This window comes from Taurulus bubalis (genome assembly GCF_910589615.1).
Source record: "Taurulus bubalis genome assembly, chromosome: 1".
NCBI lineage: Eukaryota > Metazoa > Chordata > Actinopteri > Perciformes > Cottidae > Taurulus > Taurulus bubalis.
Window position 1 is genome coordinate 48,139,962 of NC_136589.1, and position 27,267 is coordinate 48,167,228.

The following is a 27,267-nucleotide window of genomic DNA, read 5'->3' on the forward strand; positions in this document are numbered from 1 at the left end:
TCGTGTCGAAAGGAGTCAGCTGAGGTGGTTCAGCATCTAGTCAGGATGCCTCCTGGACGCCTCCCATTAGAGGTTTTCCAGGCAACTGGTAGGAGGAAGACCGAGGACACGCTGGAGGGATTATATCTCCCGGCTGGCCTTGGAACGCCTCGGGATCCCCCAGAATGAGCTGGACATTGCCGACATTCAACATGAGGAAAACATTTTCCATCAACTTTGACTGTTGGAGCACCAAGCATCATGCTGTAAACAAAGAGTCCACCTCCTCTCGTACCACCAAAGTCCTGCTGTCCGCCTGGCAAGTGCAGCTTGATCCTGGGCCACGATGGATACAAGTCTCTGTGAAGATGTGGGCTCAACATTCACTGGACTCGCACTGCTTTTATCCATCTTATTTTTCTGTGAGTGGACATCAGACAGCCAGCAGTCTGGGTAGTGGAGTAGCCTCTGGTCCTAGCTGGGTTAGCTTAGCTTCCATGTTGGCTCTCCTTCCTGGGGCAGTTTGGTGGCGTTAGGTCTGGCTGGTCGGTCGGCCGTGATCGCTGATCGTCTCAAAGTCTGCTGCACTTATTGACACCCTTTCTTTTCAGATGTTGATCAATGTATTCTATCATAAGCCATTAGTGCTCCAGTAATCAACACGGAAAAAAAATTCATGGGAGCTACCGCCGCTGTTGCATAAGGAATAATAAGCACATCTTGCAGCACTTGGCCCATCCTTAGAGCACCCTGTTTGGGAACCCGTGCAGAAGGGAGAGCTTCACTATGTCATGATAAATTGGCACTAATTGTAGTGTCTGTCAGCCAGTCACACTGAAAAGTTGGAACTACGTATTGTGTAATGATTGGTAAATAAGGAGAAACAAATCATTTCTTTCAAGCAATAAGTTTCACAACTTTTTAATGTTTACTGATTACATAAATGTTGACTTCATCTTTTAGAGCTGATTTTCCAAAGAGTGGCAATAATTGAGCCTAATTAGAATATAAGTTTCAGTTAGTAGCAGCTGATTAGCATGAAGCACATTCCTTAAATACGTTCCTCTTAGTATTGCTCTGTCTGCATCTCTGGAGTGTCTTTGAGGGAGAAGCCGCTGGTAAATCATTTATGAAGCCTCTCCTGCTGCAGTGTACACGGGCCGTGCCCTCTGCAGCAGAGCAGCTACAATGAAGTGAGCTGTGTGGCGTTAAAGGAGGAAACTCTGGGCCGGTCACTGTCAATAATTCAGTCTGAGTTCAAAGCCATCCTGTGTTTCAGAGAAAGCGGAATGATGACTTGACAGTTGGCTGACATTTGTCTATACCAAATGTTTAACTACAGATCTATTTAGAATGCATGCATAGCCTATGTCTCCTTAATACATGTATGATTAATCCTTGATAAATGTTGCAGGGAGTGTATTCTTTTTAATTCTTACGATTGTTTGTGGAGAAAAACATTTACTCTTACACATTATCATGTCCTATTTTGCATAAGACTTCAAAACATGAAAGCCATAATGATCAAAGGCCTGTTGCACACTAAATACTGCTGCCATGATGTCAGTCACTGAAATGGCAGCTCTGGTACCTTATTATAAAAGTACCTGAGCTGCCATTTCAGAGGGTGCCTTGTCACAGACGCAGGATCTGCACCTGCAAAAGATGTGGGTTGGGAGGGTTCATAACATTCTAGTTAGTTCTAGTTTAGTGTATTTTTACTGCTGTCAAATATCATTTGGTTTATTGTAAGCTTATGCAAGTATGTCATCTGATAATAAAACAACTTTTGCTTACATTTTCGTTCTGTTTGAGACATACAGTATTTTTATAATTAAAATCCAAAAGGATGTAAACACAAACATGAATTCAAGAGGGTGTATTCATTGTAATTACATTATTTGAATACAGTTACAGAAAAAGTGAAAGGAAGTATATTTAGAGGGTGAGTGTGAATTTTTTTAATTGAACACTTAATTTTCTGATGTTTTGTCATAATTTTAGCCTCTTCTGTGTTTTCAGTTTGTAATGTGGATCCTACATTGCGACATTCAACTTCATTCTCATGTATTACTGCTTGATAGGTCGTATACTAATATCCATTAACATGGTTTTGAAGCTACTGTTATCCATTTTTGATCTCCAAACATAAAATGCTAATATTTAGATGAGAGGAATCAGTGAATTAAAAACCCTGCATATGGCCATGTTTGGAATTAGGTGAGGCTTTGACTGAGTCAATATTGGCTTGTGAACGTCCTCAAGCCATGACTCTTATTTGGCATTTCAAGTTGTTATAGTTGAGTTACAACATGTTGTTTTATGACTAATCATGTAAAGTGGCAACGCCGTACCTTGAAACCTCAATCTTTTAATAACTTCAAATGTCTTTAGATTGTACTGACTAAATGTAAAGCTGTATCAAATGGACGACCCTGCTGTAGCAGTGGCTCAGTGCTAAAGGATCGGCTCAGAGGATCGGCTAGTCCATGTCCATGTGTCCTTGGCCAAAACACTTAACCCCAAATTGCTCCCGGAGGGAATGTGTGTGAATGTTAGGTCCAATCCCAATCTCCCCCCTTACGGACTCACGGGCTTTGAGGTGCGCTCCTGCGAAGTCCTTGAGGGTTTAGAGATGTCCCACTGTCACATCGTAGAGTGTTTGAGGCTCTGACAGACATTTTGAGCCCTTTATGATGCTGACTTTGCCTAAAGGAATTACCCACAGTTCATAGCAATGTGACATTAAACACACAGTTCCCAATGGAAGCATGAAGACTTAAAAAAAAAAAGGTAAACAAAGAGACACGTGGGTGTTTAGCCTGATAAAATACATTTACACTACAACATTACGGATTAGAGATGGAACATAAAAACACATGAAATCAGAGGAATGCAAGCAGAATATATATATATAAAATAATATTTGTTTTACATTCATCAAGCAGTTCGTTTTGACAAAACGAGTAAATAGATCATTTAAAATGACGTCTCATCTCGTGAGGAAGACGTTCAAATCAGTGAATAAAAAGTATAAAATAAATACACAATTGTATTGAATATTTTTTTTTAGTCACGTGATATGTTGCAGCAAAGTGCTGTCCCATTCATATTTACTCCAGTTCAAGCCCTCACAGCCTCTCACACTCCCACTGTGTGTCACGCCGAGGCTCCGGAGAGAGGAACCATGCAGAAGCGTGGTGAAAGAAAAGTAACTTTATTCTTTCCAGAACAGGCGGGATTCTCAAAAACAGGATTCTGAAAAACATAGACAGGGTTCCGGCGGAACGGAACAAAAAGCAGGAGCAGCACCACACAGGGACACACACACAGTTTACACAGTACGATCAGACAAGGGAGCAGAAGACACACAGGGCTTAAGCACAAGGAGAAGGTGTGGGTGAGTTGACACAGGAGGGAACAATCAAGGACAATCACAGGGGCAGGAAGTGACACACAAGACAAGGACTACAAAATGAAAGAGAAAACTCACTCATGACACTGAGCAGCTGACGTCAGTAGGTCCCTGATGGTTCAGGGTTTGAGGGTTTAGGGTGGACTTTGGGATTGGGCCTCAGAGTCCTGACGGGCAGGTGGCACCTTGCATGGTAGCCCCTGTCATTGCATAACAAATCCATTCTACCAAAATGTTGAACTAGTGGAACGCCATATGCTTTCAAGGTTTCGTGATGTTTGTTTTAATTTACGGGTCTAAGGGTTATACCATGGAGCAAACATCCTTTCTTTTATCATCATTTAGTATAGTATAGAGAATAGCATTGAGTTAAGTGCAGGTGGAATCACTTCTTTAAATGTAGCTACAGCTCTGTCATATAGACATCTAGAGTAGAAACATCTCTCTAATGGTGTATAATCTGATAGTAACATTTAAAAGTTATTAGATAATGGTCCAATAAAAAAGTGTTCTGTGGAACGACTATTACATTTTCTATGTTAATGCCAGAACAAGATCACGGGTATGGTTAACACAGTGAGTGGGTTTCTGTCATTCATAATGAGATAAACTCGGAACTAAGGCTATCGTTATCAATGCATTATTTGATAAATTGACCATACAGTATTTGCATTCAATAATTCCCCCCCCCCCCCCCCCCAAAAAAAGCATCAGTCAGCTGTTCCCACTTTTAGTAGCATGTGGATACTTTTTGGTCTCCTCGGCAGAATTTAAGGATATGCATGCGCGCATGTGACTTTGGGACTGACTGCATTTTTGGTAGATTAAAACAAGTAACACAGTGTTCAGTGCTGACTGAAAGATTGCCATTATGGGACCACTGAACTGCAGCATCAGTCCTTCCTGACCTGACACACTATTTTTACTGGCCGTCCACACTCTGCACCTGCTTTATAATTCAACTAGTGCTTGCTAATGTGTTCAGTGTTTCTGGCCGTCCACACTCTCGGCAACTGCTTTATAATTCATCTAGTGCTTCCTAATGCATTCAGCGTTTCCAGGTAATAAAATAATGAATATTCATGTCTTGAAGGGCTTTTTATGTCTTGAAACTGTAATAGCAGAGATGTAGCAGGACTGTCAAGGAGTGAAGAAAGATGATCAGGGAAGAGCATAACCAGTATGTGTTGGCTTCCGAAGTCGCACTTGTAATCCCTTTTCTCTCACCAGTAAAGCTTTGCTTGCGCACTTACTTTACGACATAGTTTCCAATAAGTGATATGAAATATAATTTAAGATAAAAATATGTAAAGGTACAAAATGAGCTGTGCACAGCCCTGATGAGCAGAAATCCAAACCACTGCCACATTCAACAACAGGACGGACTGCTTATTAGAGATGCACATGATACAGATACAGTACATGTCAAGTTAATGTCCAACCACCTCTGTATGTCAAGTACAAAGTAAACCTTTCACTGAACCATGTTTAGCGTGAAAAATCGTCATCCAGTCATTCTAGAAAATCCTACTGATCGAGTGTCAAAGTGGTTTCATACATCTGAGTTGGATGTGTTGTACATTACCTTTGTGTGTGCTGCTGTAATTACACTTACATAAAGCAGTAGCATCACTGATCAACGACACAGCCACACAGGCTATGAGCAATAATTGCTTTTTTGTTAATGCCTACCTGTAATCTTGAAACATAAACAAATATTGCATTGAGATGCCGAGCAAATATCTAGAAAAAGTTCAATTTTGCATGCGTCGGCTTTGAGGTTTAACACCATCTGTGCAACACCACAATTGTCTTTCTGCAGTGTTTAAGCTACAGTTGCCAGCCCAAGTTCATGAACATTAACCCTCTGTGCTCCTCCTGGCTCAACAGTCAATCAAACGTGTACATTTACCCACCTTCGTCTTCCTTTCCTTTGTTTGAAATACATGCATGCTCTCTGTGACCCTAAACAGACCTGTGCAAGCTGCTCTCCCGGTAGACCAGTGGGTACATACAACATGAACATTAATCTTACGCATGCAGAAAACATTTTAATTCACATTTGAAGTCCAGTATTACTAGGGATTAATATTGTTAGGATTTTATCAATACGCTAATCCATACTGTTTATCGGTTTGCTTTTTTATATATTGTGAAAAAAAAAGAAAAGAGTACATTTCTGCACACTGATGTTCTGCTTGTTGGCCACATGTTGTGATAAACTGCTGCGGTGTCCTCCCTTACATTTGTTCTCAGCATCGTGACGTCACTGGTGAGGCACTGACAGGCACCAAAAGAGTAGCTTAAATCACCATTAAATTGGCAGCTTGCACATTGACTAATGGTTATTTTTCTTACTTCATATCAGCATTCTTTACACACACATAGGTACGGTACATGTTTGAGTCCACCTATTTATAGCGGCTCAGAGAGAGTGCATTTCCTCTGCACCCTCCGTGTGCTTTTGATTTGCCATTGCAGTTCCACAGTTCATACTCTATTCAATACCAGTGGCGGGCCGTGCATCTTGGACCAGGCCTTCAGAGCCGTCTGATATTGTTTACATAAATATGCGCATGACGGGATGCTGCCTCATTAACGGACAATGCATGTAGTTCACATCAACAAGAACATTTAGTTATGCATCCGAGGGTTTGTCTTGCGCCTATACTTCACTTTATTAATAAAACAACAACACAATGCTGCATAGTTTGCACAAGACGGCAACCACTTTTATTCTCGTTCCACACTTCACTAGAACATTTCCTCTCCTTCCGTTTTTCCCTTCACAATAAAAGCCCCAGAAACTTACATCAGAACACTGCTTTGTAGAGAACTGTCCAAGTACTCAATATAATAGCTTAGCGTTCTAACAAAACATGATAAAACAATCCAACTAAACTGCGGCTCTGATGCAGCACACCTTCCAGCTGTTCTCCCCGCCTCTCAGCCGGCCACCCCGCTCTGCTCTCCGCCGGCACCCACCGACGCTGCCCCACGCTCACCCGAGGGGGCGATGGAAAACAGGTCTAGCAGCGAGCGCTCTCCCAACACCTCCACGCCGCGATCTAACTTAGGTCGCGAGCTAGCGGCGCAAGCTAAGTTAGCTCTATGGAGGTGGGAGCCAAGCGGGGGGAAAAAACAAACACAAAAAGCAGAAAAAGCGGTCACTCACCTGACAAAGTCCATCCGCCTCTCGTTAACACAGATCAATGATGTGGTTGTTCAGTTCATCTGTGTGCTTCAGTGAGAATCGTCAATGCCAAAACATGCCCAACACTCCATGAGAAAGGCATAAAGTAAATCCCCCACCAAGTCCAGTTCTCCTCCTTCAGCCATTAAGTGTTAAAACACGTAAAACACTAAACATAACTTCCCTTATGTTTCAGCATGAACTCTTCTTAATCCTGGCATCAAGGTAGCCTTCTGTTGTGTTGACAGAAGTCACGCGGGCCCTGTGACCAATCACACGTCCAGACCCTCTAGAAGCTTTTTCATGTATTGTTACTACTCTTCTAGATAAAGAGAGGTGAAATGTGATTGGATAAGGTGCTGTTAACCAGCTCCCAAACTGAGGCCTGAAGGAGCAGAGGAACAGATGAAGACAGCTGTGCAACGAGAAAATATGATAATAAGGAAAAATAATTATAATACATGTAGTGTATTTGTGAAAAACAATTAAATTATAAAATAGCTTTAACTTTTAATTATAAAATTAAATTAAAAATTAAAAAAAAATAAATTATAAAATTGCTATAACTTTGTGATTCTGTTTAGGCCACCAGAGAAGGCTTAGAAGGCCGTGACGGCCCACCACTATTCAATACACATAAAAATAGGCCATATAGCCTAATGCAGGGTATCGGGGGCATCCTTAATTATTACATTACATCAGGGGTGTCAAACATACGGCCTGCCAGGGGGTCCAGCTCGGCCCGCCGGATAACTGTTAAAATAAAAAAAATAAAAAATAAGGCTTTTTTTGTGCACCATCAATGATCGGGAGAAAAACAGGCGTTGTGAAAAAATTCAGGGAGAAAGTACAAGCTGCAAATGGAGGATAACGTTTTTGCTGTATTTTTCACTGCGAAGGCATTGTGTGGCAAGTCGTTAAAAATGGATGACGTCATGAAATTGGCGTCATGAAAGTGGCGTCACAAACGCGTCATAAAGCGAGGGAATCTGCAGAGGAGAGCCCAGGCAGATAAACAGTGGGCTGCTGTCTGAATGTTTGGTCTTTATGTTTCTAGTTTATTATAGAAAGGCCTTAAAATAGGATTTATCATCCAAAAACCTTCATCAATGATTTAAACATAGAGAAATATTGTCATTATGCTGTGATTTTACTGGTCCGGCCCACTTGGCTCAAAATGGGCAGAATGTGGCCCCTTAATAAAAATTACTTTGACACACCTGCATTACATCTTTGTAAATAGGATGGTTTCCATTTAAGAACATTTAGCTTTTGATTGATCTTGAAAATATAAATAAATACTAGTTCAATTATTATTAAATTATAATTTTTTTATTATCCATGCATTTTCAGCCGCTCAGTCCGGGGTCGGGTCTCGGTGGCGGCGGGTCCAGCCTGACCCAGGCCTCCCTCTCACCCTCAACACTTTCCAGCTCATTCTGGGACCCCAAGGCATTCCAAAGCCAGCTGGGAGATGTAATCCCTCCAGCGTGTCCTGGGTCTTCCCCGGGGTCTCCAACCTATAAATTATTATATGAAGCTCAGCGGAAGTTTAATCACGAAGACTCTTTACACTCGTTCATTTACAAATCTCTACTCTGATTGTGGGCATTCACTTCTATATTAACCACCAGATTCTGCCACATACAGTGGCTTGCAAAAGTATTCATGCCCCTTGAACGTTTCCACATTTTGTCACATTACACGCCACAAACATAAATATATTTTATTGGGATTTTATGACCATTATTTTAAGACCAACACAAAGTGTCACACAATTGTGAAGTACAAAGAAAATTATACATGTTTTTAAATTTTTTTCACAAATAAAAAACTGAAAAAAGCAGTGTGCAAAATTATTCAGCCCCCCTGAGTCAATACTTTGTGGAACCGCCTTTTGCTGCAATTCCAGCTGCAAGTCTTTTGGGGTTTGTCTCTACCAGCTTTGCACATCTACAGACTGAGATTTTTGCCCATTCTTCTTTGCAAAACAGCTCAAGGTCAGTCAGATTAGATGCAGAGCGTTTGTGAACGGCGGTTTTCAGATCTTGCCACAGATTCTGGATGGGATTTAGGTCTGGACTTTGACTGGGCCGTTCTAACGCATGAATATGTTTGTTTTAAACCATTCCATTGTAGCCCTGGCTTTATGTTTAGGGTCGTTGTCCTGCTGGAAGGTGAACCTCCGCCCCAGTCTCAAGTCTTTTGCAGACTCCAACAGGTTTTCTTCCCAGATTGCCCTGTGTTTGGCTCCATCCATCGTCCCATCAACTCTGACCAACTCCCCTGTCCCTGCTGAAGAGAAGCACCCCAGAGCATCATGCTACCACCACCATGTCTGACAGTGGGATGGTGTGTTCAGGGTGATGTGCAGTGTTAGGTTTCCGCCACACATAACGTTTTGCATTTAGGCCAAAAAGTTCAATTTTGGTCTCATCTGACCAGAGCAGCTTCTTCCACATGTTTGCTGTGTCCCCCACATGGTTTCTGGCAAACTGCAAACGGGACTTCTTATGGTTTTCTTTTAACAATGGCTTTCTTCTTGCCACTCTTCCATAAAGGCCAGATTTGTGGAGTGGAGCCCAATAGTTGTCCTGTGGACAGATCCCCCACCTGAGCTGTGGATCTCTGCAGTTGGTCCAGAGTCACATGGGCCTCTTGGCTGCATCTCTGTCAGTGCTCTCCTTGTTCGGCTGTGAGTTTAGGTGGACGGCCGTGTCTTGGTAGGTTTGCAGTTGTGCCGTACTCTTTCCATTTCCGGATAATGGATTGAACGGTGCTCCGTGACATGTTCAAAGCTTGGGAAATCTTTTTGTAGCCTAACCCTGCTTTAAACTTCTCCACAACTTTATCTCTGACCTGTCTGGTGTGTTCCTTGGACTTCATGGTCCTGTTTGCTCCCCAGTATTCTCTTAACAAACCTCTGAGGCCGTCACAGAACAGCTGTATTTGTACTGAGATTAGATTACACACAGGTTTTAGTTTAGTTTATTTACTGGATCCCCTTTAGCTGACACCTTAGCGGCGCTAAAGGACAAAATACATACAAAAACGTGCAAAACATAACGTGAAACAAACAGTTAAAAATAATACAAACAGAATAAAAAAAAAATAGTACAGTCAGATACCTAGTGCAATTCAACCATAACATATACAAGAAAATCAGATGACTAAAAAGCAAAGGAAAACGTTAAGTGATTGATGTCCTGAGGTGCGCCTTTAATTGTTTTTTGAATGACAGATTATTACCAGTGTGAGTTATATGAGGAGCGAATTCCAAGCAGTAATTGCACGAAAAATAACTGTTTGTTTGAGGAGGTTTGTTCTTGGGGTTGGAGGTATTGAGTGACCTGAGCTAGCGTTCCTTGTGAGATGGTTGTGTCTATTAAATGTATATTGTAACTGATTGAAGAAATATTCAGGTTTCTGATTAAATATGACCTTTCTGAAAAACGTGAGGAGGCTATAGTGAAGTTGAGTTTCCACTGAGAATCATGACAGGCGAGATGCATATATGCTGTATTAGTTCTTATTCAACACTGGAGTGCTAATCTGGCAGCTCGGTTTTGAACCAGTTGTAGTTTATTTATGTCCTTCTTAGCAGCTACTGACCATATGGATGGACAGTATAGCAGGTGACAAAAGACCAGGGAGTGTAACACCTGACAAACAATAGAGAGTGTTAAATAAGTAAGGCACTTTCTGGTCATAGCTATGCTCCTTCCCATTCTAGTGACAATGCCATCAATGTGCTCAGACCACGACAACTGTTGGTCCAACACTACACCAGTAGTTTGGCCTTCTTCACCTGTTCTATTGCTGAACCTGACAGGTGAAGCTGTGTGTCACCATTAAGTGTATTCCTTGAGCCAAACACAATACATTTAGTTTTGGAAATGTTCAGGGCTAATTTGTTCAGTTTCACCCAATCAGACACTCTCTCCAGATCCTGATTCAGAATGGTTGCGAGTTCTAGTTTGGTTGAAGCCTGGCTGTACAGTGTTGTGTCATCCGCATACATTACCATGTTGGAATTCTTAATTGATAAAGGGACATCATTTGTAAAAATGGAAAAGAGTAAAGGGCCTAAGCAACTTCCTTGTGGAACTCCACAGCTAACGTGTCTACAGTCTGATAAACTGACATTATAAAAGACTCTTTGCGATCTCTCAGAAAGATAACTGACCATCCAAGAGAGTGCAGTAGTGCTGAATCCATAGCTTTCAAGTTTGGAAATCATAATTTTATGGTCTACAACATCAAATGCAGCACTAAAGTCAAGCAAGACTGTGCCGCCCATTTTCTTATTGTCCATCTGTATCAGCCAGTCATCAGTTAGCTGGGCAAGGGCAGTTGCTGTTGAGTGATTCGGTCTGTATGCATGCTGGGAGCTAGCAATGAGGTTATTCACAATAAAATAATCCTGTATTTGTTTGAAAACTATTTTCTTTAACAATTTGCTCAAAATGAGGAGTATACTAATTGGACAACTATTTACACATGTGAAGGCTGATTGCTTGTCCTTTGGTATAGGAATCACCTTCGCCACTTTCCAGACCTTTGGGCATACGCCGTACATTAAGCACTTGTTGAAGATGTGACATATTGGAATAGATATGTAAACAGGCAAATCGCAACAGCTGACCATCGAGATGATCTGTACCAGCCATTTTATCAGCAGGCAGAGACAACAACATTCTCTCAATGTCAGGGAAGTAACCTGCACAAAATCAAAATGGCAGTTTGTATCCTTCATCATATAATTCTCGATTAGTGTGCATGAGGAGGAGCCATCAGTGGGTGACAAGTTCTTTCTGAGATTATCAACTTTACTCATGAAGTAGTTATTGAAGTAATTGGCAATCTCTACTGGTCTTGTGAGGAAAGTACCATTATTTATTATGTTAGGCATTGCTTGATGTGAGGACCTGCCCATAATATCATTCATAATTCTCCAGAGTTTTTTTCCATCATTCTTTGAGTTGTCAATTTTACTCTGGTAATACTCTCTCATTTTCCCTCTGTTCAGTTCAGTTACATGATTTCTTAATTTGCAGTACGTTTTCCTACCAGACAGTAAGCCAGATGTTTCAGCCACTATTTTTGCCTCATTCTGTTGCACCATACGTATTTTTAAATCACTACTGACCCATGGGGCACATTTTGCCTTTACAGTTTTTTTTTGAATGGTGCATGTTTATCAGCAATATTCATACATAATTTCATGAATATGCTTAGGGCCAAAACAGGGTCCTCCTCTTGACACACCATTGACCAGTTTGCATTCTTTACATCCTCCATAAAAGATTCCTCTTGGAAGTGTTTGTATAACCTTTTGTGTGTAATCCTACAGGCTGCTTTCAGGAGTTTAGTTTTCCTTCTAAGTGCTCTAAGTGCTAAAAGTAAGTTGTGATCGCTGAAACCAACAACTACTGACACTGCTTTAGAGCAGTGCTCAGGGGTATTAGTGAAGAAGTGATCAATGCATTTAGATGATTTTAGCCCATTCTTATTTGTACTAGTTTTTGTTGGTAATGTAATAGTTTGCATTAGGTTACAAGCACTGGCTACTGCAAGAAGCTTCTTCTTTAACGGACAGTTAGATAACCAATCAATATTTAAATCACCCACAAAAAGCACTTCACGGTTATCATCACTAGAATCATCCAACATTTCGCAGATAGAATCTAAGTATGCCATGTCCGCACTAGGTGGCCTATAGCAGCAACCCACAAGTATCGGTTTAGTTTGTGGCAGATGAACTTGTAACCACAGTGCCTCAATGTCACACATCATTAAATCACTTCGTACTTTTACTGGAATGTTATTCTGGACATAAAAAGCCACGCCTCCCCCATATCTGTTCCGGTCATTCCTGAACAGTGTATATCCGTCAACCGCTAGTTCTGCATTTTCAAATGAGGGATCTAAATGTGTCTCAGATACTGCAAGTATGTGGATGTTGTTTGGTTGCATCATACAACTTAATTCATGGATCTTATTTCTTAAGCTACAATCAGCAGGCCTTTGCCTGGGATATTAAGAGTTATTGAGCCCATAAAGACACTAAGCAGTAGAAAGTTGCATTGCAAGAGTAGGGCTTACTGACCCAACTAACTCACAAGATTGGTGGTATTCTCACTGCGTCGTTGTCTGGTGGGAAGATGTGTGATCAGTCTGTCATGCCGGAGATAGGCGATGTCCCCTCTCTCACGCGCTGCCCTCATGGCTGGCATGAGATCCCTCCTCTTTTGCCGGACAGCCTCCGTAAAGTCCTCGTTGATACAGATGTTAGTCCCTTTCAGGAGTCTGGCATTCTGAAGAGCTGCTACTTTGTCCTTGTATCGAAGGAACTTGACAACAACCGGCCGCGGTCTGTTGCCGTCTGCACCCGGCCTTCCCGTTCGATGAGCTCCAACTCGCGGTTGCTCCCTTGCTGTAGTAGGTTCTCCGACAGTAATCGCCGCCCCTTATTCTCCACCTCAGCCCATCCTTCGTTTTCCCTTTCTATCATCCCGTCAATAACCAGGTTATTTCTCCTGGACTGGCCCTCGAAATAGTCAATTTCAGGTGGACTCTATTTCGTCATTCGGTCAACATTCAATCATTCAGCAGTCATCAGGCAACTTCTGAAGGCAATTGGTTGCACTCAGAGAAAAGGGGCTGAATCATTTTGCACACTGCACTTTTCTGTTTTTTATTTGTGAAAAAAAATTAAAATCATGTATAATTTTCTTTGTACTTCACAATTGTGTGACACTTTGTGTTGGTCTTTCACATAAAATTCCAATAAAATATATTTATGTTTGTGGCGTGTAATGTGACAAAATGTGGAAACGTTCACGGGGTATGAATACTTTTGCAAGCCGCTGTAGTTGCTGTCAAAATGTTTTAATTGCTCTCCTCCGCTGTCAGTTGTCTTGCAGTGAGAACCGATGCAACCCTCCTCTGTCCCCTTCACCTCTAGTCTTCATCCCATCATTGGATCTTCAGCAACTAATAATAATAAAGCAAAGGAAGCTTGCTCCATGGTATAACCGCCAATCCATAAATTAAAACAAACATCACAAAACCGTAAAAGGATATGGCGTTCCACTATTCCACCATCTTGGAAGAATCTTGTTTGGAGAGAGTATTAAAACATATATGAATTCAGTTTATTTTGTATAGCCCAAAATCACAAATACAAATTTGCCTCGGAGGGCTTTACAATCTGTCCACAAACCAGTTAAGGCTTTGTACGTAAGGAGAAGGATTTAAAGGATTTAAAGGAAGCCAGTGGAGAGCAGCTAATACAGGAGTAATGTGTTCTCTCTTCCGCGTCCTCGTCAGTACACTGCAGCATTCTGGATCAACTGGAATGGGTTCCTATAGACGGTCCTATAGGGTCGGCAACCTTTCATATCCAGAGAGCCATTTTGACCTATTTTCCACCAAATAAAATGTGTCTGCAGTCGCAAAAGCTATTTGATATCACAGCATATATAGTTTTATACATAGTCATATTATATATATATGACAAATTTGTTGTATTTATAAAATTATAGAACAAGAATAAATAATACATTCTTGACATTATATTACTATTTTAACTGTTATAACAATATCAAACTCTTATGAAGAGAAAAAAAGGTGTCGGCCTACATTGAGGTCAAGTAAACACACAACTATGCAGGTCTTGCCCCCTCCCCTTATTTGTGGCTCATGGGGTAGAGCGGTCGTCCTGTAACCACAAGGTAGCAGGTTCGATACCCGTCCTCCACACAGCTTGCATGTGGAAGTGTCCTTCAGCGAGACACTGAACCTCCAGTTGCCCCCCGGGCGCTGCACAGCAGCCCCCTGCTCCTAGAATGCTAAGGATGGTTTAAATGCAATAACTTATTATTCAAATAAAATAACTCTGAAATAAAAAGGCCACACTACTACGTTTCCATTTAAAAACTCATATCTCTTGCTTCGTTTACACTGAGCGTCCTCACTACGTGTTTTAGACTTGAGCCCCGGGGACGGACATGTTTTTACTAGCGGACGCCTCAGTGTCTCACGAGCTGCCACAGAACCAGCAGCAGGACTTGACTCTGGAGACTTGATCCACTTCGTGAAAGTCTATCTACATTACACAGTTTGCTGCAGCAGTTGAGAAATCGCTCTTCTTCGCTCATCAGCAGTTTGATACTGGTCAGTGAGTCTTTCAACATCAAATCTTTTGTTTGCTAATTTCTCGCCACATACCAAGCATACAGTTCAGCCAGCATCGTTGGCAGTGAAAGCAAACGTCCACGCAGAATTAAACTAACTTTTCTTTTTATTTATTTATCCATTGATAGTTTTCTGAGGGCGGGGCTCTGTGATTCATGATGATCCACAGTGTTTCCCCTAGGTTTACAGCTTCAGGGGGGGGGGGGGCGACGACACAAACACTTAAAGCTGTGGTTCTCAAACTTTTTCTGTAAATAACTTCATTTTGTGACTCCATCTGTGCTTTTATAAATAACAGAATAAAGAAAATTGCAATCACTTTCAAGTGAATCAGATTGCTCCATCAGACAATTTTTTTTTTTAAATTGCAATCACTTAGAACAATGAAAATAAAGTTCTATCTGTGTAAAACATAACTAGTATTTAGTTACTAGTAAATAGCTCATTATGGAAAACAATGAGCTATTTATTTTGTTGCCAAACAAAACAGAATGAGTGCAGATGTGTGAGCATCAGGTTGTATCAGTATTAGTGGAGCAGTGACCTGCTTTCCTCGACACATATGTTATAAACGGGGTTGTAGATTTGAAACAATTCATGCTCAACCTTGAGCTGAGATCTGTTTTCTGTTTTGAGAGACGCAGCAGCACAAAGGACGACGTCACGGAAACTTCTGGCAAAACGGCAAAAATTGGCAAGTCGCGCATGCGCAAGCTAACCTGTTAATGCCGTAACGTAACCATTTACCCGAAAGTACAGGCATTTGTCCATGTATTTATTAATCACTTAGTTTTATATCCGTGTACTTTGTACTTTTGTAATATGTGAAGCCAGCAGCTCATTGTTGGTAGAAGACACGAGCACTTTGGCTCGTTTCACCTGGAGCAGGAGAGCTGCTCCGGGTTCAGAGAGCTGCTCCGGGTTCAGAGAGCTGCTCCGGGTTCAGAGAGCTGCTCTGGGTTCAGAGAGCTGCTCTGGGTTCAGAGAGCTGCTCTGGGTTCAGAGAGCTGCTCCGGGTTTAGAGAGCTGCTCCGGGTTCAGAGAGCTGCTCCGGGTTCAGAGAGCTGCTCTGGGTTCAGAGAGCTGCTCTGGGTTCAGAGAGCTGCTCTGTGTTCAGAGAGCCGCTCTGTGTTCAGAGAGCCGCTCCGGGTTTAGAGAGCCGCTCCGGGTTCAGAGAGCCGCTCCGGGTTCAGAGAGCCGCTCTGGGTTCAGAGAGCTGCTGTTGCATCTTCACCCTGGGAGCGTTTAAAACGTAGATATATCGGTCTACTTTTCACGCGACATATCTTTCGACGCTCTCTGTCCGCTGGTGTTTGTGCTCAGCGCTCACCTGTCTGTGTGCATCGGGGTGGAACTCCGGTTTGTGCGATACAGAGATCCGAGAAGTGTAAAAGCGACCATGAGACAGAAATGACAAGCTGTCGTGTGGATAATATAAATAAAATACGGCCGTTTAGTTTGTTTCATAACAGAACAAGGTGTAGACCTGTTCTATAGGAAAGAGAACCTTAAATGACGACTGGAGCTATTGAGAAAATTACAGCGGTAGGGGAAACACTGATCCACCTGCAGGGGAAGACGCTTGACACCGACGTGATAGGATGTGACACACATTAGTTAAACAAATATAAAAACATTTCTTTGTTTTCAGTGAGACAGATATCATCTACAACTCCAAGATAAGAGGTGTTCCCTCTGAAAGATTGTCTACTATGCAAAAATGTAATAACATTTTAATTTTCTTTTTCCTTGCTGCATGCAGCTGCGCAGTAGCGGGTTGCCAACCCCTGCTGCAGACCCTCAACACTACTGATCCACCCTCATATGTAACTGTTTCTAAGGTTACTTAGGAACAACAGTAACACCTTATATGTAGGCTTTTCTCCCAGTGACCTTTACCAATTGACTTCAACAATTTCTATGTCGAAACCTTCTCCCAGTCTCTTAGACCCCATCTGACTGCTTTAGTTGGCACCTCTTTGCTAGATATAATCAATGTGTCTTTACTAACCAGTCCTAGTCTTTCAAAGTAGCTGTAATTAAACTTCTCCTCAAGAAGCTCTTGATCCAGAGGTGTTGGCTAAATATAGACCGATATCTAACCTTCCCTTCCTCTCTAAGATCCTTGAGATAGTTCTATTACTTCTTTCTATTCTCATAAGTATCATTTATGTAATATGGATTGTTGTAATTATGTGCATCATTCTGTATACATGGCATCTATTGCATTTCTGTCCATCCTGAGAGAGGGATCCTATATTTTATAATGTAACTGTTTTTCACAAACACACTACATGCCGAACAGCGTATTTATGTGTACGATACCAGACCGCAGGCCTAGGTAGGAAATGCACGGCCCGCCACTGCCTCTTTTTATTATTAAACCTTTATTTAACCAGGAAGTCCCATTGAGATTAAAAATCTCTTTTTCGAGGGAGACCTGGCCAAGACAGGCAGCAGCATAAAAAACACATCGTTTTATAGACAGAAAACACAGAACTAGACAAGTCAAAAGAAACTAAAATACCGGCCAAGCATTTGGACCACTCTGAACTGGCATGTTGTCAACAGGCTGCAGTTCTTTCATGAAGTGTTTTCCCCCGGCATGAGGGAATTCAAGTTTTTTTTCTCATGAAACTTGAATGCTGGATGTGCATGTGTGTGCATGTATTAAATGAAGATTTCTAGTTGTGGAAGCAATGTAGTGTTCTTACACAGTGAGTTATTGCTCATGACGGATTTTTCTTCAGATATCAGTATGACTGAAAACCTTTTTTTCTTGTAGGATCACCACGACAGCTGCCTGCATGATGGACCTGCGCAGATACCCACTAGATGAGCAGAACTGCACCTTGGAGATCGAGAGCTGTAAGTGACGAGCTTGTTTTGTGTTTTGTGTGTGCGTGACTGGTTGTATAGATGTTCCTCTCCCGGCTCCCAGTCGGATAATTCCCAGACAATTCCTGACCTGATAAACATGCTGTTGAACAGTCAGCTGGTGCATGTTATATCTGCAGTGTAAGTGTTAGTCCTGCAAGAAAACTGTTCATTTTAGGGTTTCATTTGAAAGGGGTAGAGAGAGGTGCTCGACCGGCCGACAGGTGACAGGTGTCCCGCGGGACACGGGACCACAGTGAAGGGTCAAGCCAACCGCACTGGGCTCAGCGCACGGGTCACCCACCTCTGGCCTCGAGCAGAGATAATACAACCTGCTTTTAATTATGGAGTTATGCTCCTTTTACCCAGCCTTAAAACAGAAGAGGAAAATAAGTCACCAAGCACAACGAGAACAGAGAGGGACTACCTTATTTATCTTATGCTATCAGCTGTTATCAAACTACACAAAATAATACATTCATGACAAACTCTTGCGAGGGGATCTAGTACTTATGGATCCCTCTCCTAGCCTGCAAGCACACGGCGGTGCCTGGCGTAGGAGCCAGAGGTCATCCAGGCACAGTGACCTCTCTATAATAGTTACACCAAATATGTATCTGTTATGGAAAGGTATCCTGTATATTAATCTGTGTGTGTGTAGCCATGATGGAATCACCTCAACTCACCTGGTGGCTGTGGGGTCGTCTGAAGCTCCGCCTCTGGTCTCAGGTGGATGGAGCAGCGAGAATTGAAGATGAAAGAAAGAGCGACGGACGCGCTGACTTGATTTAAACTTTGATATCAATCAATATGTCTTTGAATAAAAGATAGAAAATGATATCACAGTTACAAAAAGCAACTTTAAAAGTCCTTTGATGGAAAACTGAGAACTTAGGAGAACAGAGGCTCTGCTGAAAGTGCAGAGAACATAATTAACTCAACTACACCTAAGTATTGCTAGGACCTTCAGCCAACACGTCCAGAAGGCCTCTGCTGACCTCCTGCTTCTTGTCTCTCGTCAGACTTCTAACATATTCACCCCTTAAGATGCTGCTTTCTCCATGCCCACACTTCTTCTCCCTCCTTTCTCAACTTCTCCTTTTTGACACATTTGATTACAATTCTTCTTGATTCATAATACATTTTGCAAAGCATTGATTATATGGTAAGAGCATTATTTAAATATGTTATACTCTTATGCAAGGTGGATCAAAGATATTTAATAAACAATTTGTATCCCAAAACCTGAGCATTACTATGTCATATTGAATAAATACATATGTAACAAAATTGACCTTTGACCAAGCAGAATCTCCCAAAACCATCTGCATCATCTGCTTATCTTGATTTGGCAGCTGAGATTGGACTGGACCCTCTACATATCTACCACACATTTAACTTTCTGCCCGCTTCACCAGGACCTGCAGCAGGATCTGTCTGTCCTCTGCCCCCCTCCTAGGGTAGTTCTGCTTTCTCAGGTGGGCCTCTCCCGCTGCTCTTACTTCGCCTTTTTCTATGCACAGCCCTTTTGCTGACTCGGCTGTTAGATATGGGTTCCTCTTCCTATGCCCAAAAATGGTGTTAACTTCCTCCTGCGAAGCCGACAGTGACCCTCCGGGCTCCTGCGTTGATAAGAAATGCACATGAATTACAGGTTATCCAACAATGCCCATTCATTCAATCGCAGTGTGTCACCATGAGATGATGCTTCTTTCACAAAATACATAAACCAATTGCAGTAAACAAAGGATTTTATTTTTTTGTTTTCACTGTATGTTTCTCAGACTTATAGTAGTTGCTGGAACGTTATTTTTTTTGTCTCCCCTTAGTTTATCAATTGTTATAACTTACATATTTTCAACAGAATAAACCCAGATTTTCAGTAATGGAATGTAACTAAGTGCATTTAGGCAATAAGTACAATTTTGAAGTCTGTGTACTGTACTCGACAGTATCTACTGTGTATGCTACTTTATACTTTTACTAGTACTACATATTTCAAAGCTTTAGTTACGAGTTACTCAGTTTATTTATATTTTAAATAAATATGTAACATATTATTATAGGTTAAGCTACCCATCATTACACTGTATAAAGTAGTTATTTAGTTTGACCAGCTAAAACATGTAAGTGACTGAACACATAAAAGCATCAATAATTATAATGAAATAATACTATTTATATGATGTTTAAATGGGTCATTCTCAATAATGAATAATTACTACTTACTTTTTGCACTTTATATATTTTGATGTTAATACTTTTGTACTTTTACTTGAGTAAGATAAGTAAGTATAACTGCATTAAACAGTTACGCAGGACCTGCACCAGGTTTATGCAGGATCTAGTAACGTCAAGGTTGTCTCTTTTATATGTTGTCGAGCAAGTCTACCACCAATACATTCGAGATTCCCCTCACTTTTCTTAGTTCGAACAGAGCTCAAACGTGACAAACGTGTTCAAAGTGGGCTGGCACTCACCGGTACGTACCGGCTCTTCTAAATGTTACTCTTTGGCGTATCATGACTTCACTTATCACAAGCTGCCGGTGCCCTCCTCTGCCCTCTACTCATCTGGTTATCTGGTTGATTCATTTTGCCGATTCATAACGATGCAGCACTTCATAAGCACCGTGGGCATAAAAGCAAAGTGTAGAGCACAGAGTACGAGACGCCGCCAGGCGGAGGAGGAATGGTGAGAACCAGGGTGCTGTTTTCATTAACTCATTGAGACATGATTTAAAGGTTTTCTAAATCTGCTCTATTGATTACAGATCAACAGCTCCAATAGCGAGTCAACCTCCATAGCACCCCATGTAGAATGGCCTAACTTTACAGCAGACAATTAACATTGTTTACAGCCTGGTAAAAAAAACAGTTTGGGTCTTTATAGCTAATCCCCCTTCATGACAACTGTATGGGGGCAAATTTGTATAGAACTCACTCATTCATTTATTAAGGCTTAAAGTTAGGCATAATTGAGGGCAAGGCTTCCCCGCTTTGATTGACAGGTGGTTTGTGTACCGGTCAGCTAGCTGCTAGCTGTCTGCTCTATTGCATCACCAGGCCCTGCCTCAGCCTTACTGACGATCCACTTCTTTGATCATTTTTGGAGCCATGAGCCAAGATGTAGGCTGTGTTGTCATTGCCAAGCTGCCAACAGTATGGTATTCACCCACACCGGGTATCAAACGGCTCTTCAGAAATCTATGGCTGACGTCACAGAGACAACGTTGATATTGTATACCAATAGTCTATATAGTAGTACACCTATAGACTATACCAGTCTATGGATTTCACAGGGCAAACATTTCCAAAAGAATAAAATGAATGTCTGTAACCCCATGGGGGTGTTATGTAAAGTAATAATAATGGAATAAAATCATATGAAAGGATGTGTATCTTTATCCTGCTGTGTATAATGCACAAGCACTCTGACTGGGGCACTGCTGCTAAACCCTGAATGAATAGGTTATGTATATGGTGTTGACTCCAGGCTATGGGCATCATATGAAGTGTTCTAGACCAATACTATAGACTCCAAATAACAAGGGAAAGCACGTTAAGAAAATCTACACACATCTCAGTGGTGTGCTTGTATATAATGTCTCAGCTGGAAGAACATTATTCTAGTATTATAGGCCTACTATGGAAGATGCACAGCCTGACAGACACAGTATAATATGCTGAAAGAATAATAAGTAAACAGGAATAAGTGGCAAGAGATTGCTGATACTGTCCGATTTAGACATCAGCCAATGAGCGCTTCACTTCGAGCACTGGGCAAACGCACTACGGGGAAATCACTTTTCAGATGCTGCCCGCAGTCACTGGACCCATGGATGTTTGGTCAAGAAATGTCTAGAAATATGTACATTATATATATTAAAACAAAATTCTACACATAAGGAAGATTTTCTGCCACGTATCCAAGTCCACGTTAAAGAAGGACACCACGATGTCTCGTTCCCAGCCAAAGGGATGTAACAGCACTCAGGAGTCATGGATGTGTGCGTCTGATATACCTCTGGGGGAAATATGCATACGCATCTGTTTGTTTTTACTCATTTTGAAGAGACAGTAGTGCAAGTGTTAAATCCCCCTGCTGGGGACTGAGGTAGCATTTTGCCAAATGGAAGCTTTGGTAAATTATTTTCATTGTGATGATTATAACAATACAAACACTTCTCTATTGCACTGAACTCCCAAAAGGCAACAGGTCACAATAAGATATGAAACTTAAAAGTAGGATCGTCCCCAACTAAGAATTTACCTATTGGTGACTGACTGTCGAATCATTTTTTATTTTTTTGCTAACTAATTCCCTTTGTTTAAGCTTCCTCGCAGAGTTACATGTGAGTATACTTTAGCTGTTGTTGATAGAATTAGGCTTCTCTTCCTCAATGTATGCTAATGAGGTGACGAATCAGAGGAACTGAGGGACAAATGCTTAGAAGAGAGCTCTGGGTCACAGTCTGTGATCCACTCGTAATGGAGGGTTATTGAGGGATGGACCTCTGTGAAACAATACGTCTGCAGCGAGGTACTGTAGTCCAAGGTGTCTCTGTGACCACACCAGCAGGCTGCTATCTATTTTCAGCAGCAGGACTGGTCCACACCTTCCTGCTTGTCCTCACAATGGCATGTTTGTTATCAGATGTTGCAGTATTTTTAGTGCCATGAATGACTCCAGATAGCCTTTGTGGTGGGTTGGAGGATTGCCCAATTTCCTCAGAACTTGAGCCTGGCATATCCCATTCCATCCAGAGGGGGACGCGGCCGCGAATACTGATATGTGTAACGTTGCTCTCCAAAGGTGAACCTTGATGATGGAACACACATTTTTCCAGAATAACAGATGCAGTGAGGGAAGGATGGTCAGCATTCTGCCAAACTGGATTGAGGCCAAGTCCTCAAAACCACCTCTGGATGTTTTCTTTGTGGAGGACTCTCATGGGGACAAATACATGGCTTGCTTACTGTGTGGGTACAACGTATCCTGATTGTCCCACCACCTTCAATAGAAAGCCCTGTAAAGTCCTTCACTCATAGCCACAGCTCCTCCATGAGCAAGCGAGCACACAACTGGCCAGCTGCATGTAGAGTTGCCGCTAGCTAGCCAGCCGTGGATAGCACCAAGGCCGCTTTTGCAGCTAAAAAGAAGGTCCAACGGGAGGAAGAAGACGATCCAGCAGCCGGTGCACCGACAAACAAAAATACGTCTTCCCAACTGTGCATGCATGCGGGGATGAATCCAATAGCGACAGCTGATGATGCATTTTATTTGTAATGCACTTTTCATTCAAAAGAATTCCAGAGTGCTTTGGGGTCAATGAATGAATAATTTGAATAATTTGTTTCTCACTACTTCCCTAAAATAATGATATAGCCATACTGCCTTTGAGATGTTGTCCCTATCCCATATGTCATGGCATATTGGAATCAGTTTGTAAATGATGTATAGCTGCCGAGACAGCTTTCACAGCGGGGATGAAGGTTCGACAGGAGCCAGTAGCCAATCTGGCTGCCAGTCCACCAACAGATGCTGCTAGACCTCTTCATCTTCATCACTTCAGTTTTTGATTTCTTGACGCTGAAAATTAGAGAAGAACTATGGTTGCACAGCTGTTATATGTTGCACGTGCTGATGTACCTGAGGCCCTTGCAGAGCGCAGAGGCGCAAAATGAATCTTCACAACTGTGAAGAATCAAATAGTGGCAGCTCTTAGAGGGCAAAGCCTATATGATACAGAACCCTTACATTTTAGTTTTTATAGTGTAGATTTTTGAATGTGTCTCATTAACAAAATATGATGAAGAGCTAATACAAATAATGATAATAGTACCAATTTAAATGGAAGAAATGGAAGTTGTATGTGGTTGAGGACATCATGTTGATTCACCGTACAGAATTTCAACATTGATTTACAAGTATTTTGTGAACATTTTTACAACAGTTTTCACTGCTTCAATTGAATTTCTGATTATGAATAATACATACATGTATAAACACATATATAGTACATGATACATACGCACAGGCAGTACATATATCCTCATAAGTATATATTAATTCGTATCAATTAGATACTCTTTGGGCTTGTTTTGATCTACTTATTCTGAAAGAGTTTAGATCATTATTATACAGATATCTTTTATGAAGCAATTACTTTGTATTAATTGGCACCCAACCTCTTCCATGTTTGCTCCCTCCCACTCATTTTACCTGGTTACTTACAGCTCTATATCTGGTTACTTACAGCTCTATATCTGGTTACTTACAGCTCTATATCTGGTTACTTACAGCTCTAAATCTGGTTACTTACAGCTCTATATCTGGTTACTTACAGCTCTATATCTGGTTACTTACAGCTTTATATCTGGTTACTTACAGCTTTATATCTGGTTACTTAAAGCTCTATATCTGGATACTTACAGCTTTATATCTGGTTACTTACAGCTCTATATCTGGTTACTTACAGCTCTATATCTGGTTACTTACAGCTTTATACCTGGTTACATACAGCTCTATATCTGGTTACTTACAGCTTTATATCTGGTTACTTACAGCTCTATATCTGGTTACTTACAGCTCTAAATCTGGTTACTTACAGCTCTATATCTGGTTACTTACAGCTTTATACCTGGTTACTTAAAGCTCTATATCTGGTTACTTACAGCTTTATACCTGGTTACTTAAAGCTCTATATCTGGTTACTTACAGCTCTATATCTGGTTACTTACAGCTTTATATCTGGTTACTTACAGCTCTATATCTGGTTACATACAGCTCTATATCTGATTACTTACAGCTTTATATCTGGTTACTTACAGCTCTATATCTGGTTACTTACAGCTCTATATCTGGTTACTTACAGCTCTATATCTGGTTACTTACAGCTTTATATCTGGTTACTTACAGCTCTATATCTGGTTACTTACAGCTCTAAATCTGGTTACTTACAGCTCTATATCTGGTTACTTACAGCTTCATACCTGGTTACTTAAAGCTCTATATCTGGTTACTTACAGCTCTATATCTGGTTACTTACAGCTCTATATCTGGTTACTTACAGCTTTATACCTGGTTACTTACAGCTTTATATCTGGTTACTTACAGCTTTATACCTGGTTACTTAAAGCTCTATATCTGGTTACTAACAGCTTTATATCTGCTTACTTACAGCTCTATATCTGGTTACATACAGCTCTATATCTGTTTACTTACAGCTTTATATCTGGTAACTTACAGCTCTATATCTGATTACTTACAGCTTTATATCTGGTTACATACAGCTCTATATCTGATTACTTACAGCTTTATATCTGGTTACTTACAGCTCTATATCTGGTTACTTACAGCTTTATATCTGGTTACTTACAGCTCTATATCTGGTTACATACAGCTCTATATCTGATTACTTACAGCTTTATACCTGGTTACTTAAAGCTCTATATCTGGTTACTTACAGCTTTATATCTGGTTGCTTACAGCTCTATATCTGGTTACATACAGCTCTATATCTGATTACTTACAGCTTTATATCTGGTTACTTACAGCTCTATATCTGGTTACTTACAGCTTTATATCTGGTTACTTACAGCTCTATACCTGGTTACTTACAGCTTTATATCTGGTTACTTACAGCGTTATACCTGGTTACTTAAAGCTCTATATCTGGTTACTTACAGCTTTATATCTGCTTACTTACAGCTCTATATCTGGTTACATACAGCTCTATATCTGATTACTTACAGCTTTATATCTGGTAACTTACAGCTCTATATCTGGTTACTTACAGCTTTATATCTGGTTACTTACAGCTTTATATCTGGTTACTTACAGCTCTATATCTGGTTACTTACAGCGCTATATCTGGTTATTTACAGCTTTATATCTGATTACTTACAGCTTTATATCTGGTTACTTACAGCTCTATATCTGGTTACTTGCAGCTTTATATCTGCCATTAGCAACACCAGCGGAATCTTTCACCAGTATGTTTCACATCACAGTATATGCATGACATTATATTCAGTGAAGTTTGTTTTTAAGGAGAAAACCAACCAGACTTAATTTATATTTCTCCAAGATGAACTCTGTCAGGTAGACCAGATATGTGACCAGGTGTGATAACAGCATTCTCACCTGCCCAGGTACCAAAGTGAGAAAACGCTTCTGAATTCCAAACTACAGACGGCTGGTGTGAGAGTGTCTTTACCTGTCAACTTGTGATGGCATTCTGTTCATATAGACTGCATTGTGCCTGAATCCCATGTGCTTGTCCTTGTTTCAGTTGAGGTTCATCTTGTTGTATTCCCCTGTCTCTCTCAGATGGATACACCACTGACGACATTGAATTCTACTGGCAGGGAGGACCAAACGCAGGCTCAGTTACTGGTGTGGAGAACATTGAACTGCCCCAGTTCGACATTATAGACTACCAAACCCTCTCCAGTAAAGCTGTGTTTGCCACAGGTAACAGTCATGTGGTCTCAGTCTCTGAGACAGTGTATCAGTTACTCTGAGTACCAGCCCATTAAACCTCTCCTCAGTCTCCTTCTCTTTTTTTTCTGTTTTCTCTCCTCCTTGTGTTTTCATGTATCAAATTCACAATATAGTTATTTTCATTCACATAGATGTAGCTGTTTCTCTGTTGTCAGACATGTCTGAAATAGTGATTGTTCATGGCTCATAAAAATGCATGTTGCCAGCAATCATTCCCAAGCAACCGCATACATGGTTGTGACTATAAATCATATTTTATAGTTCTTTGAATTTGTAACATTACATTAACAATGTTCTTATAAATCTGAATACATATTTGCAACCCTGTGTGTAACAGGCTCTTATCCACGTCTGTCCCTGAGCTTTAAGCTGAAGAGGAACATTGGCTATTTTATCCTGCAAACCTACATGCCCTCCACCCTGATCACCATCTTGTCCTGGGTCTCCTTCTGGATCAACTATGACGCCTCGGCTGCCAGAGTGGCTTTAGGTCAGTGACTTTTCAATTCTTTACATTAGCAATTATGTTTGCTGAGGTGATTGTTTTGTCATGTTAGAGGTATTATAACCACTATTACATGGAATGCCTTTTACAGACATTTCATGGTCTTCATGGCTTTCGTGATTTTGGTGATTTAGACATGATAATGGCCATTATGTCAAAATGTCCAATGGAAATGTGGCCTCTATTTATATTGAATTGCTTCTACCAGATCTGCTAGTCATTCAGTATGCTCATTAACTTTACTGTATGTGTTTGACAAAAAAGAAAAAAAGGGTTTTCACTCAGTATTTTTAGATACAAAATAATTGTATTTCATTGCAGTACAAAGTGGGAAAGAGTGCAAATGTGAAATATAAAAAAAAAAAAAAAACAGAAAGTAAGGTGAAATAATGAGGCTGACTTCTTGGATGGCAAACATCTCAAATCTTAATGTATGTGTTCTTAAGGATGAGAGCAATGATCCCACCAAATTAATTCTGTGTGGACCTATTAATTAGCTTTCACTGCCAACGATGCTGCTGACCTGTATGCTTGATATGTGGCGAGAAGTTAGCAAACAACAAAACATTTAATGTTGAAAGACTCTTCCAG

General features: G+C 41.0%; 1 protein-coding gene across 2 annotated transcripts in view; it reads left to right on the forward strand.

The window, feature by feature from the left end:
- The window catches only part of gabrb1 (gamma-aminobutyric acid type A receptor subunit beta1), a gene marked incomplete at both ends in the record, with an annotated part of 83,452 nt that overhangs the window by 43,418 nt on the left and 12,767 nt on the right, over positions 1-27,267 (forward strand). For both annotated transcript variants that reach the window (XM_079214926.1, XM_079214927.1), the window contains 3 exons: positions 17,572-17,654; positions 25,998-26,141; positions 26,509-26,661. In XM_079214926.1, coding sequence (XP_079071052.1) covers positions 17,572-17,654; positions 25,998-26,141; positions 26,509-26,661 — 380 coding nt within the window. The remainder of the gene's footprint in view (positions 1-17,571; positions 17,655-25,997; positions 26,142-26,508; positions 26,662-27,267) is intronic.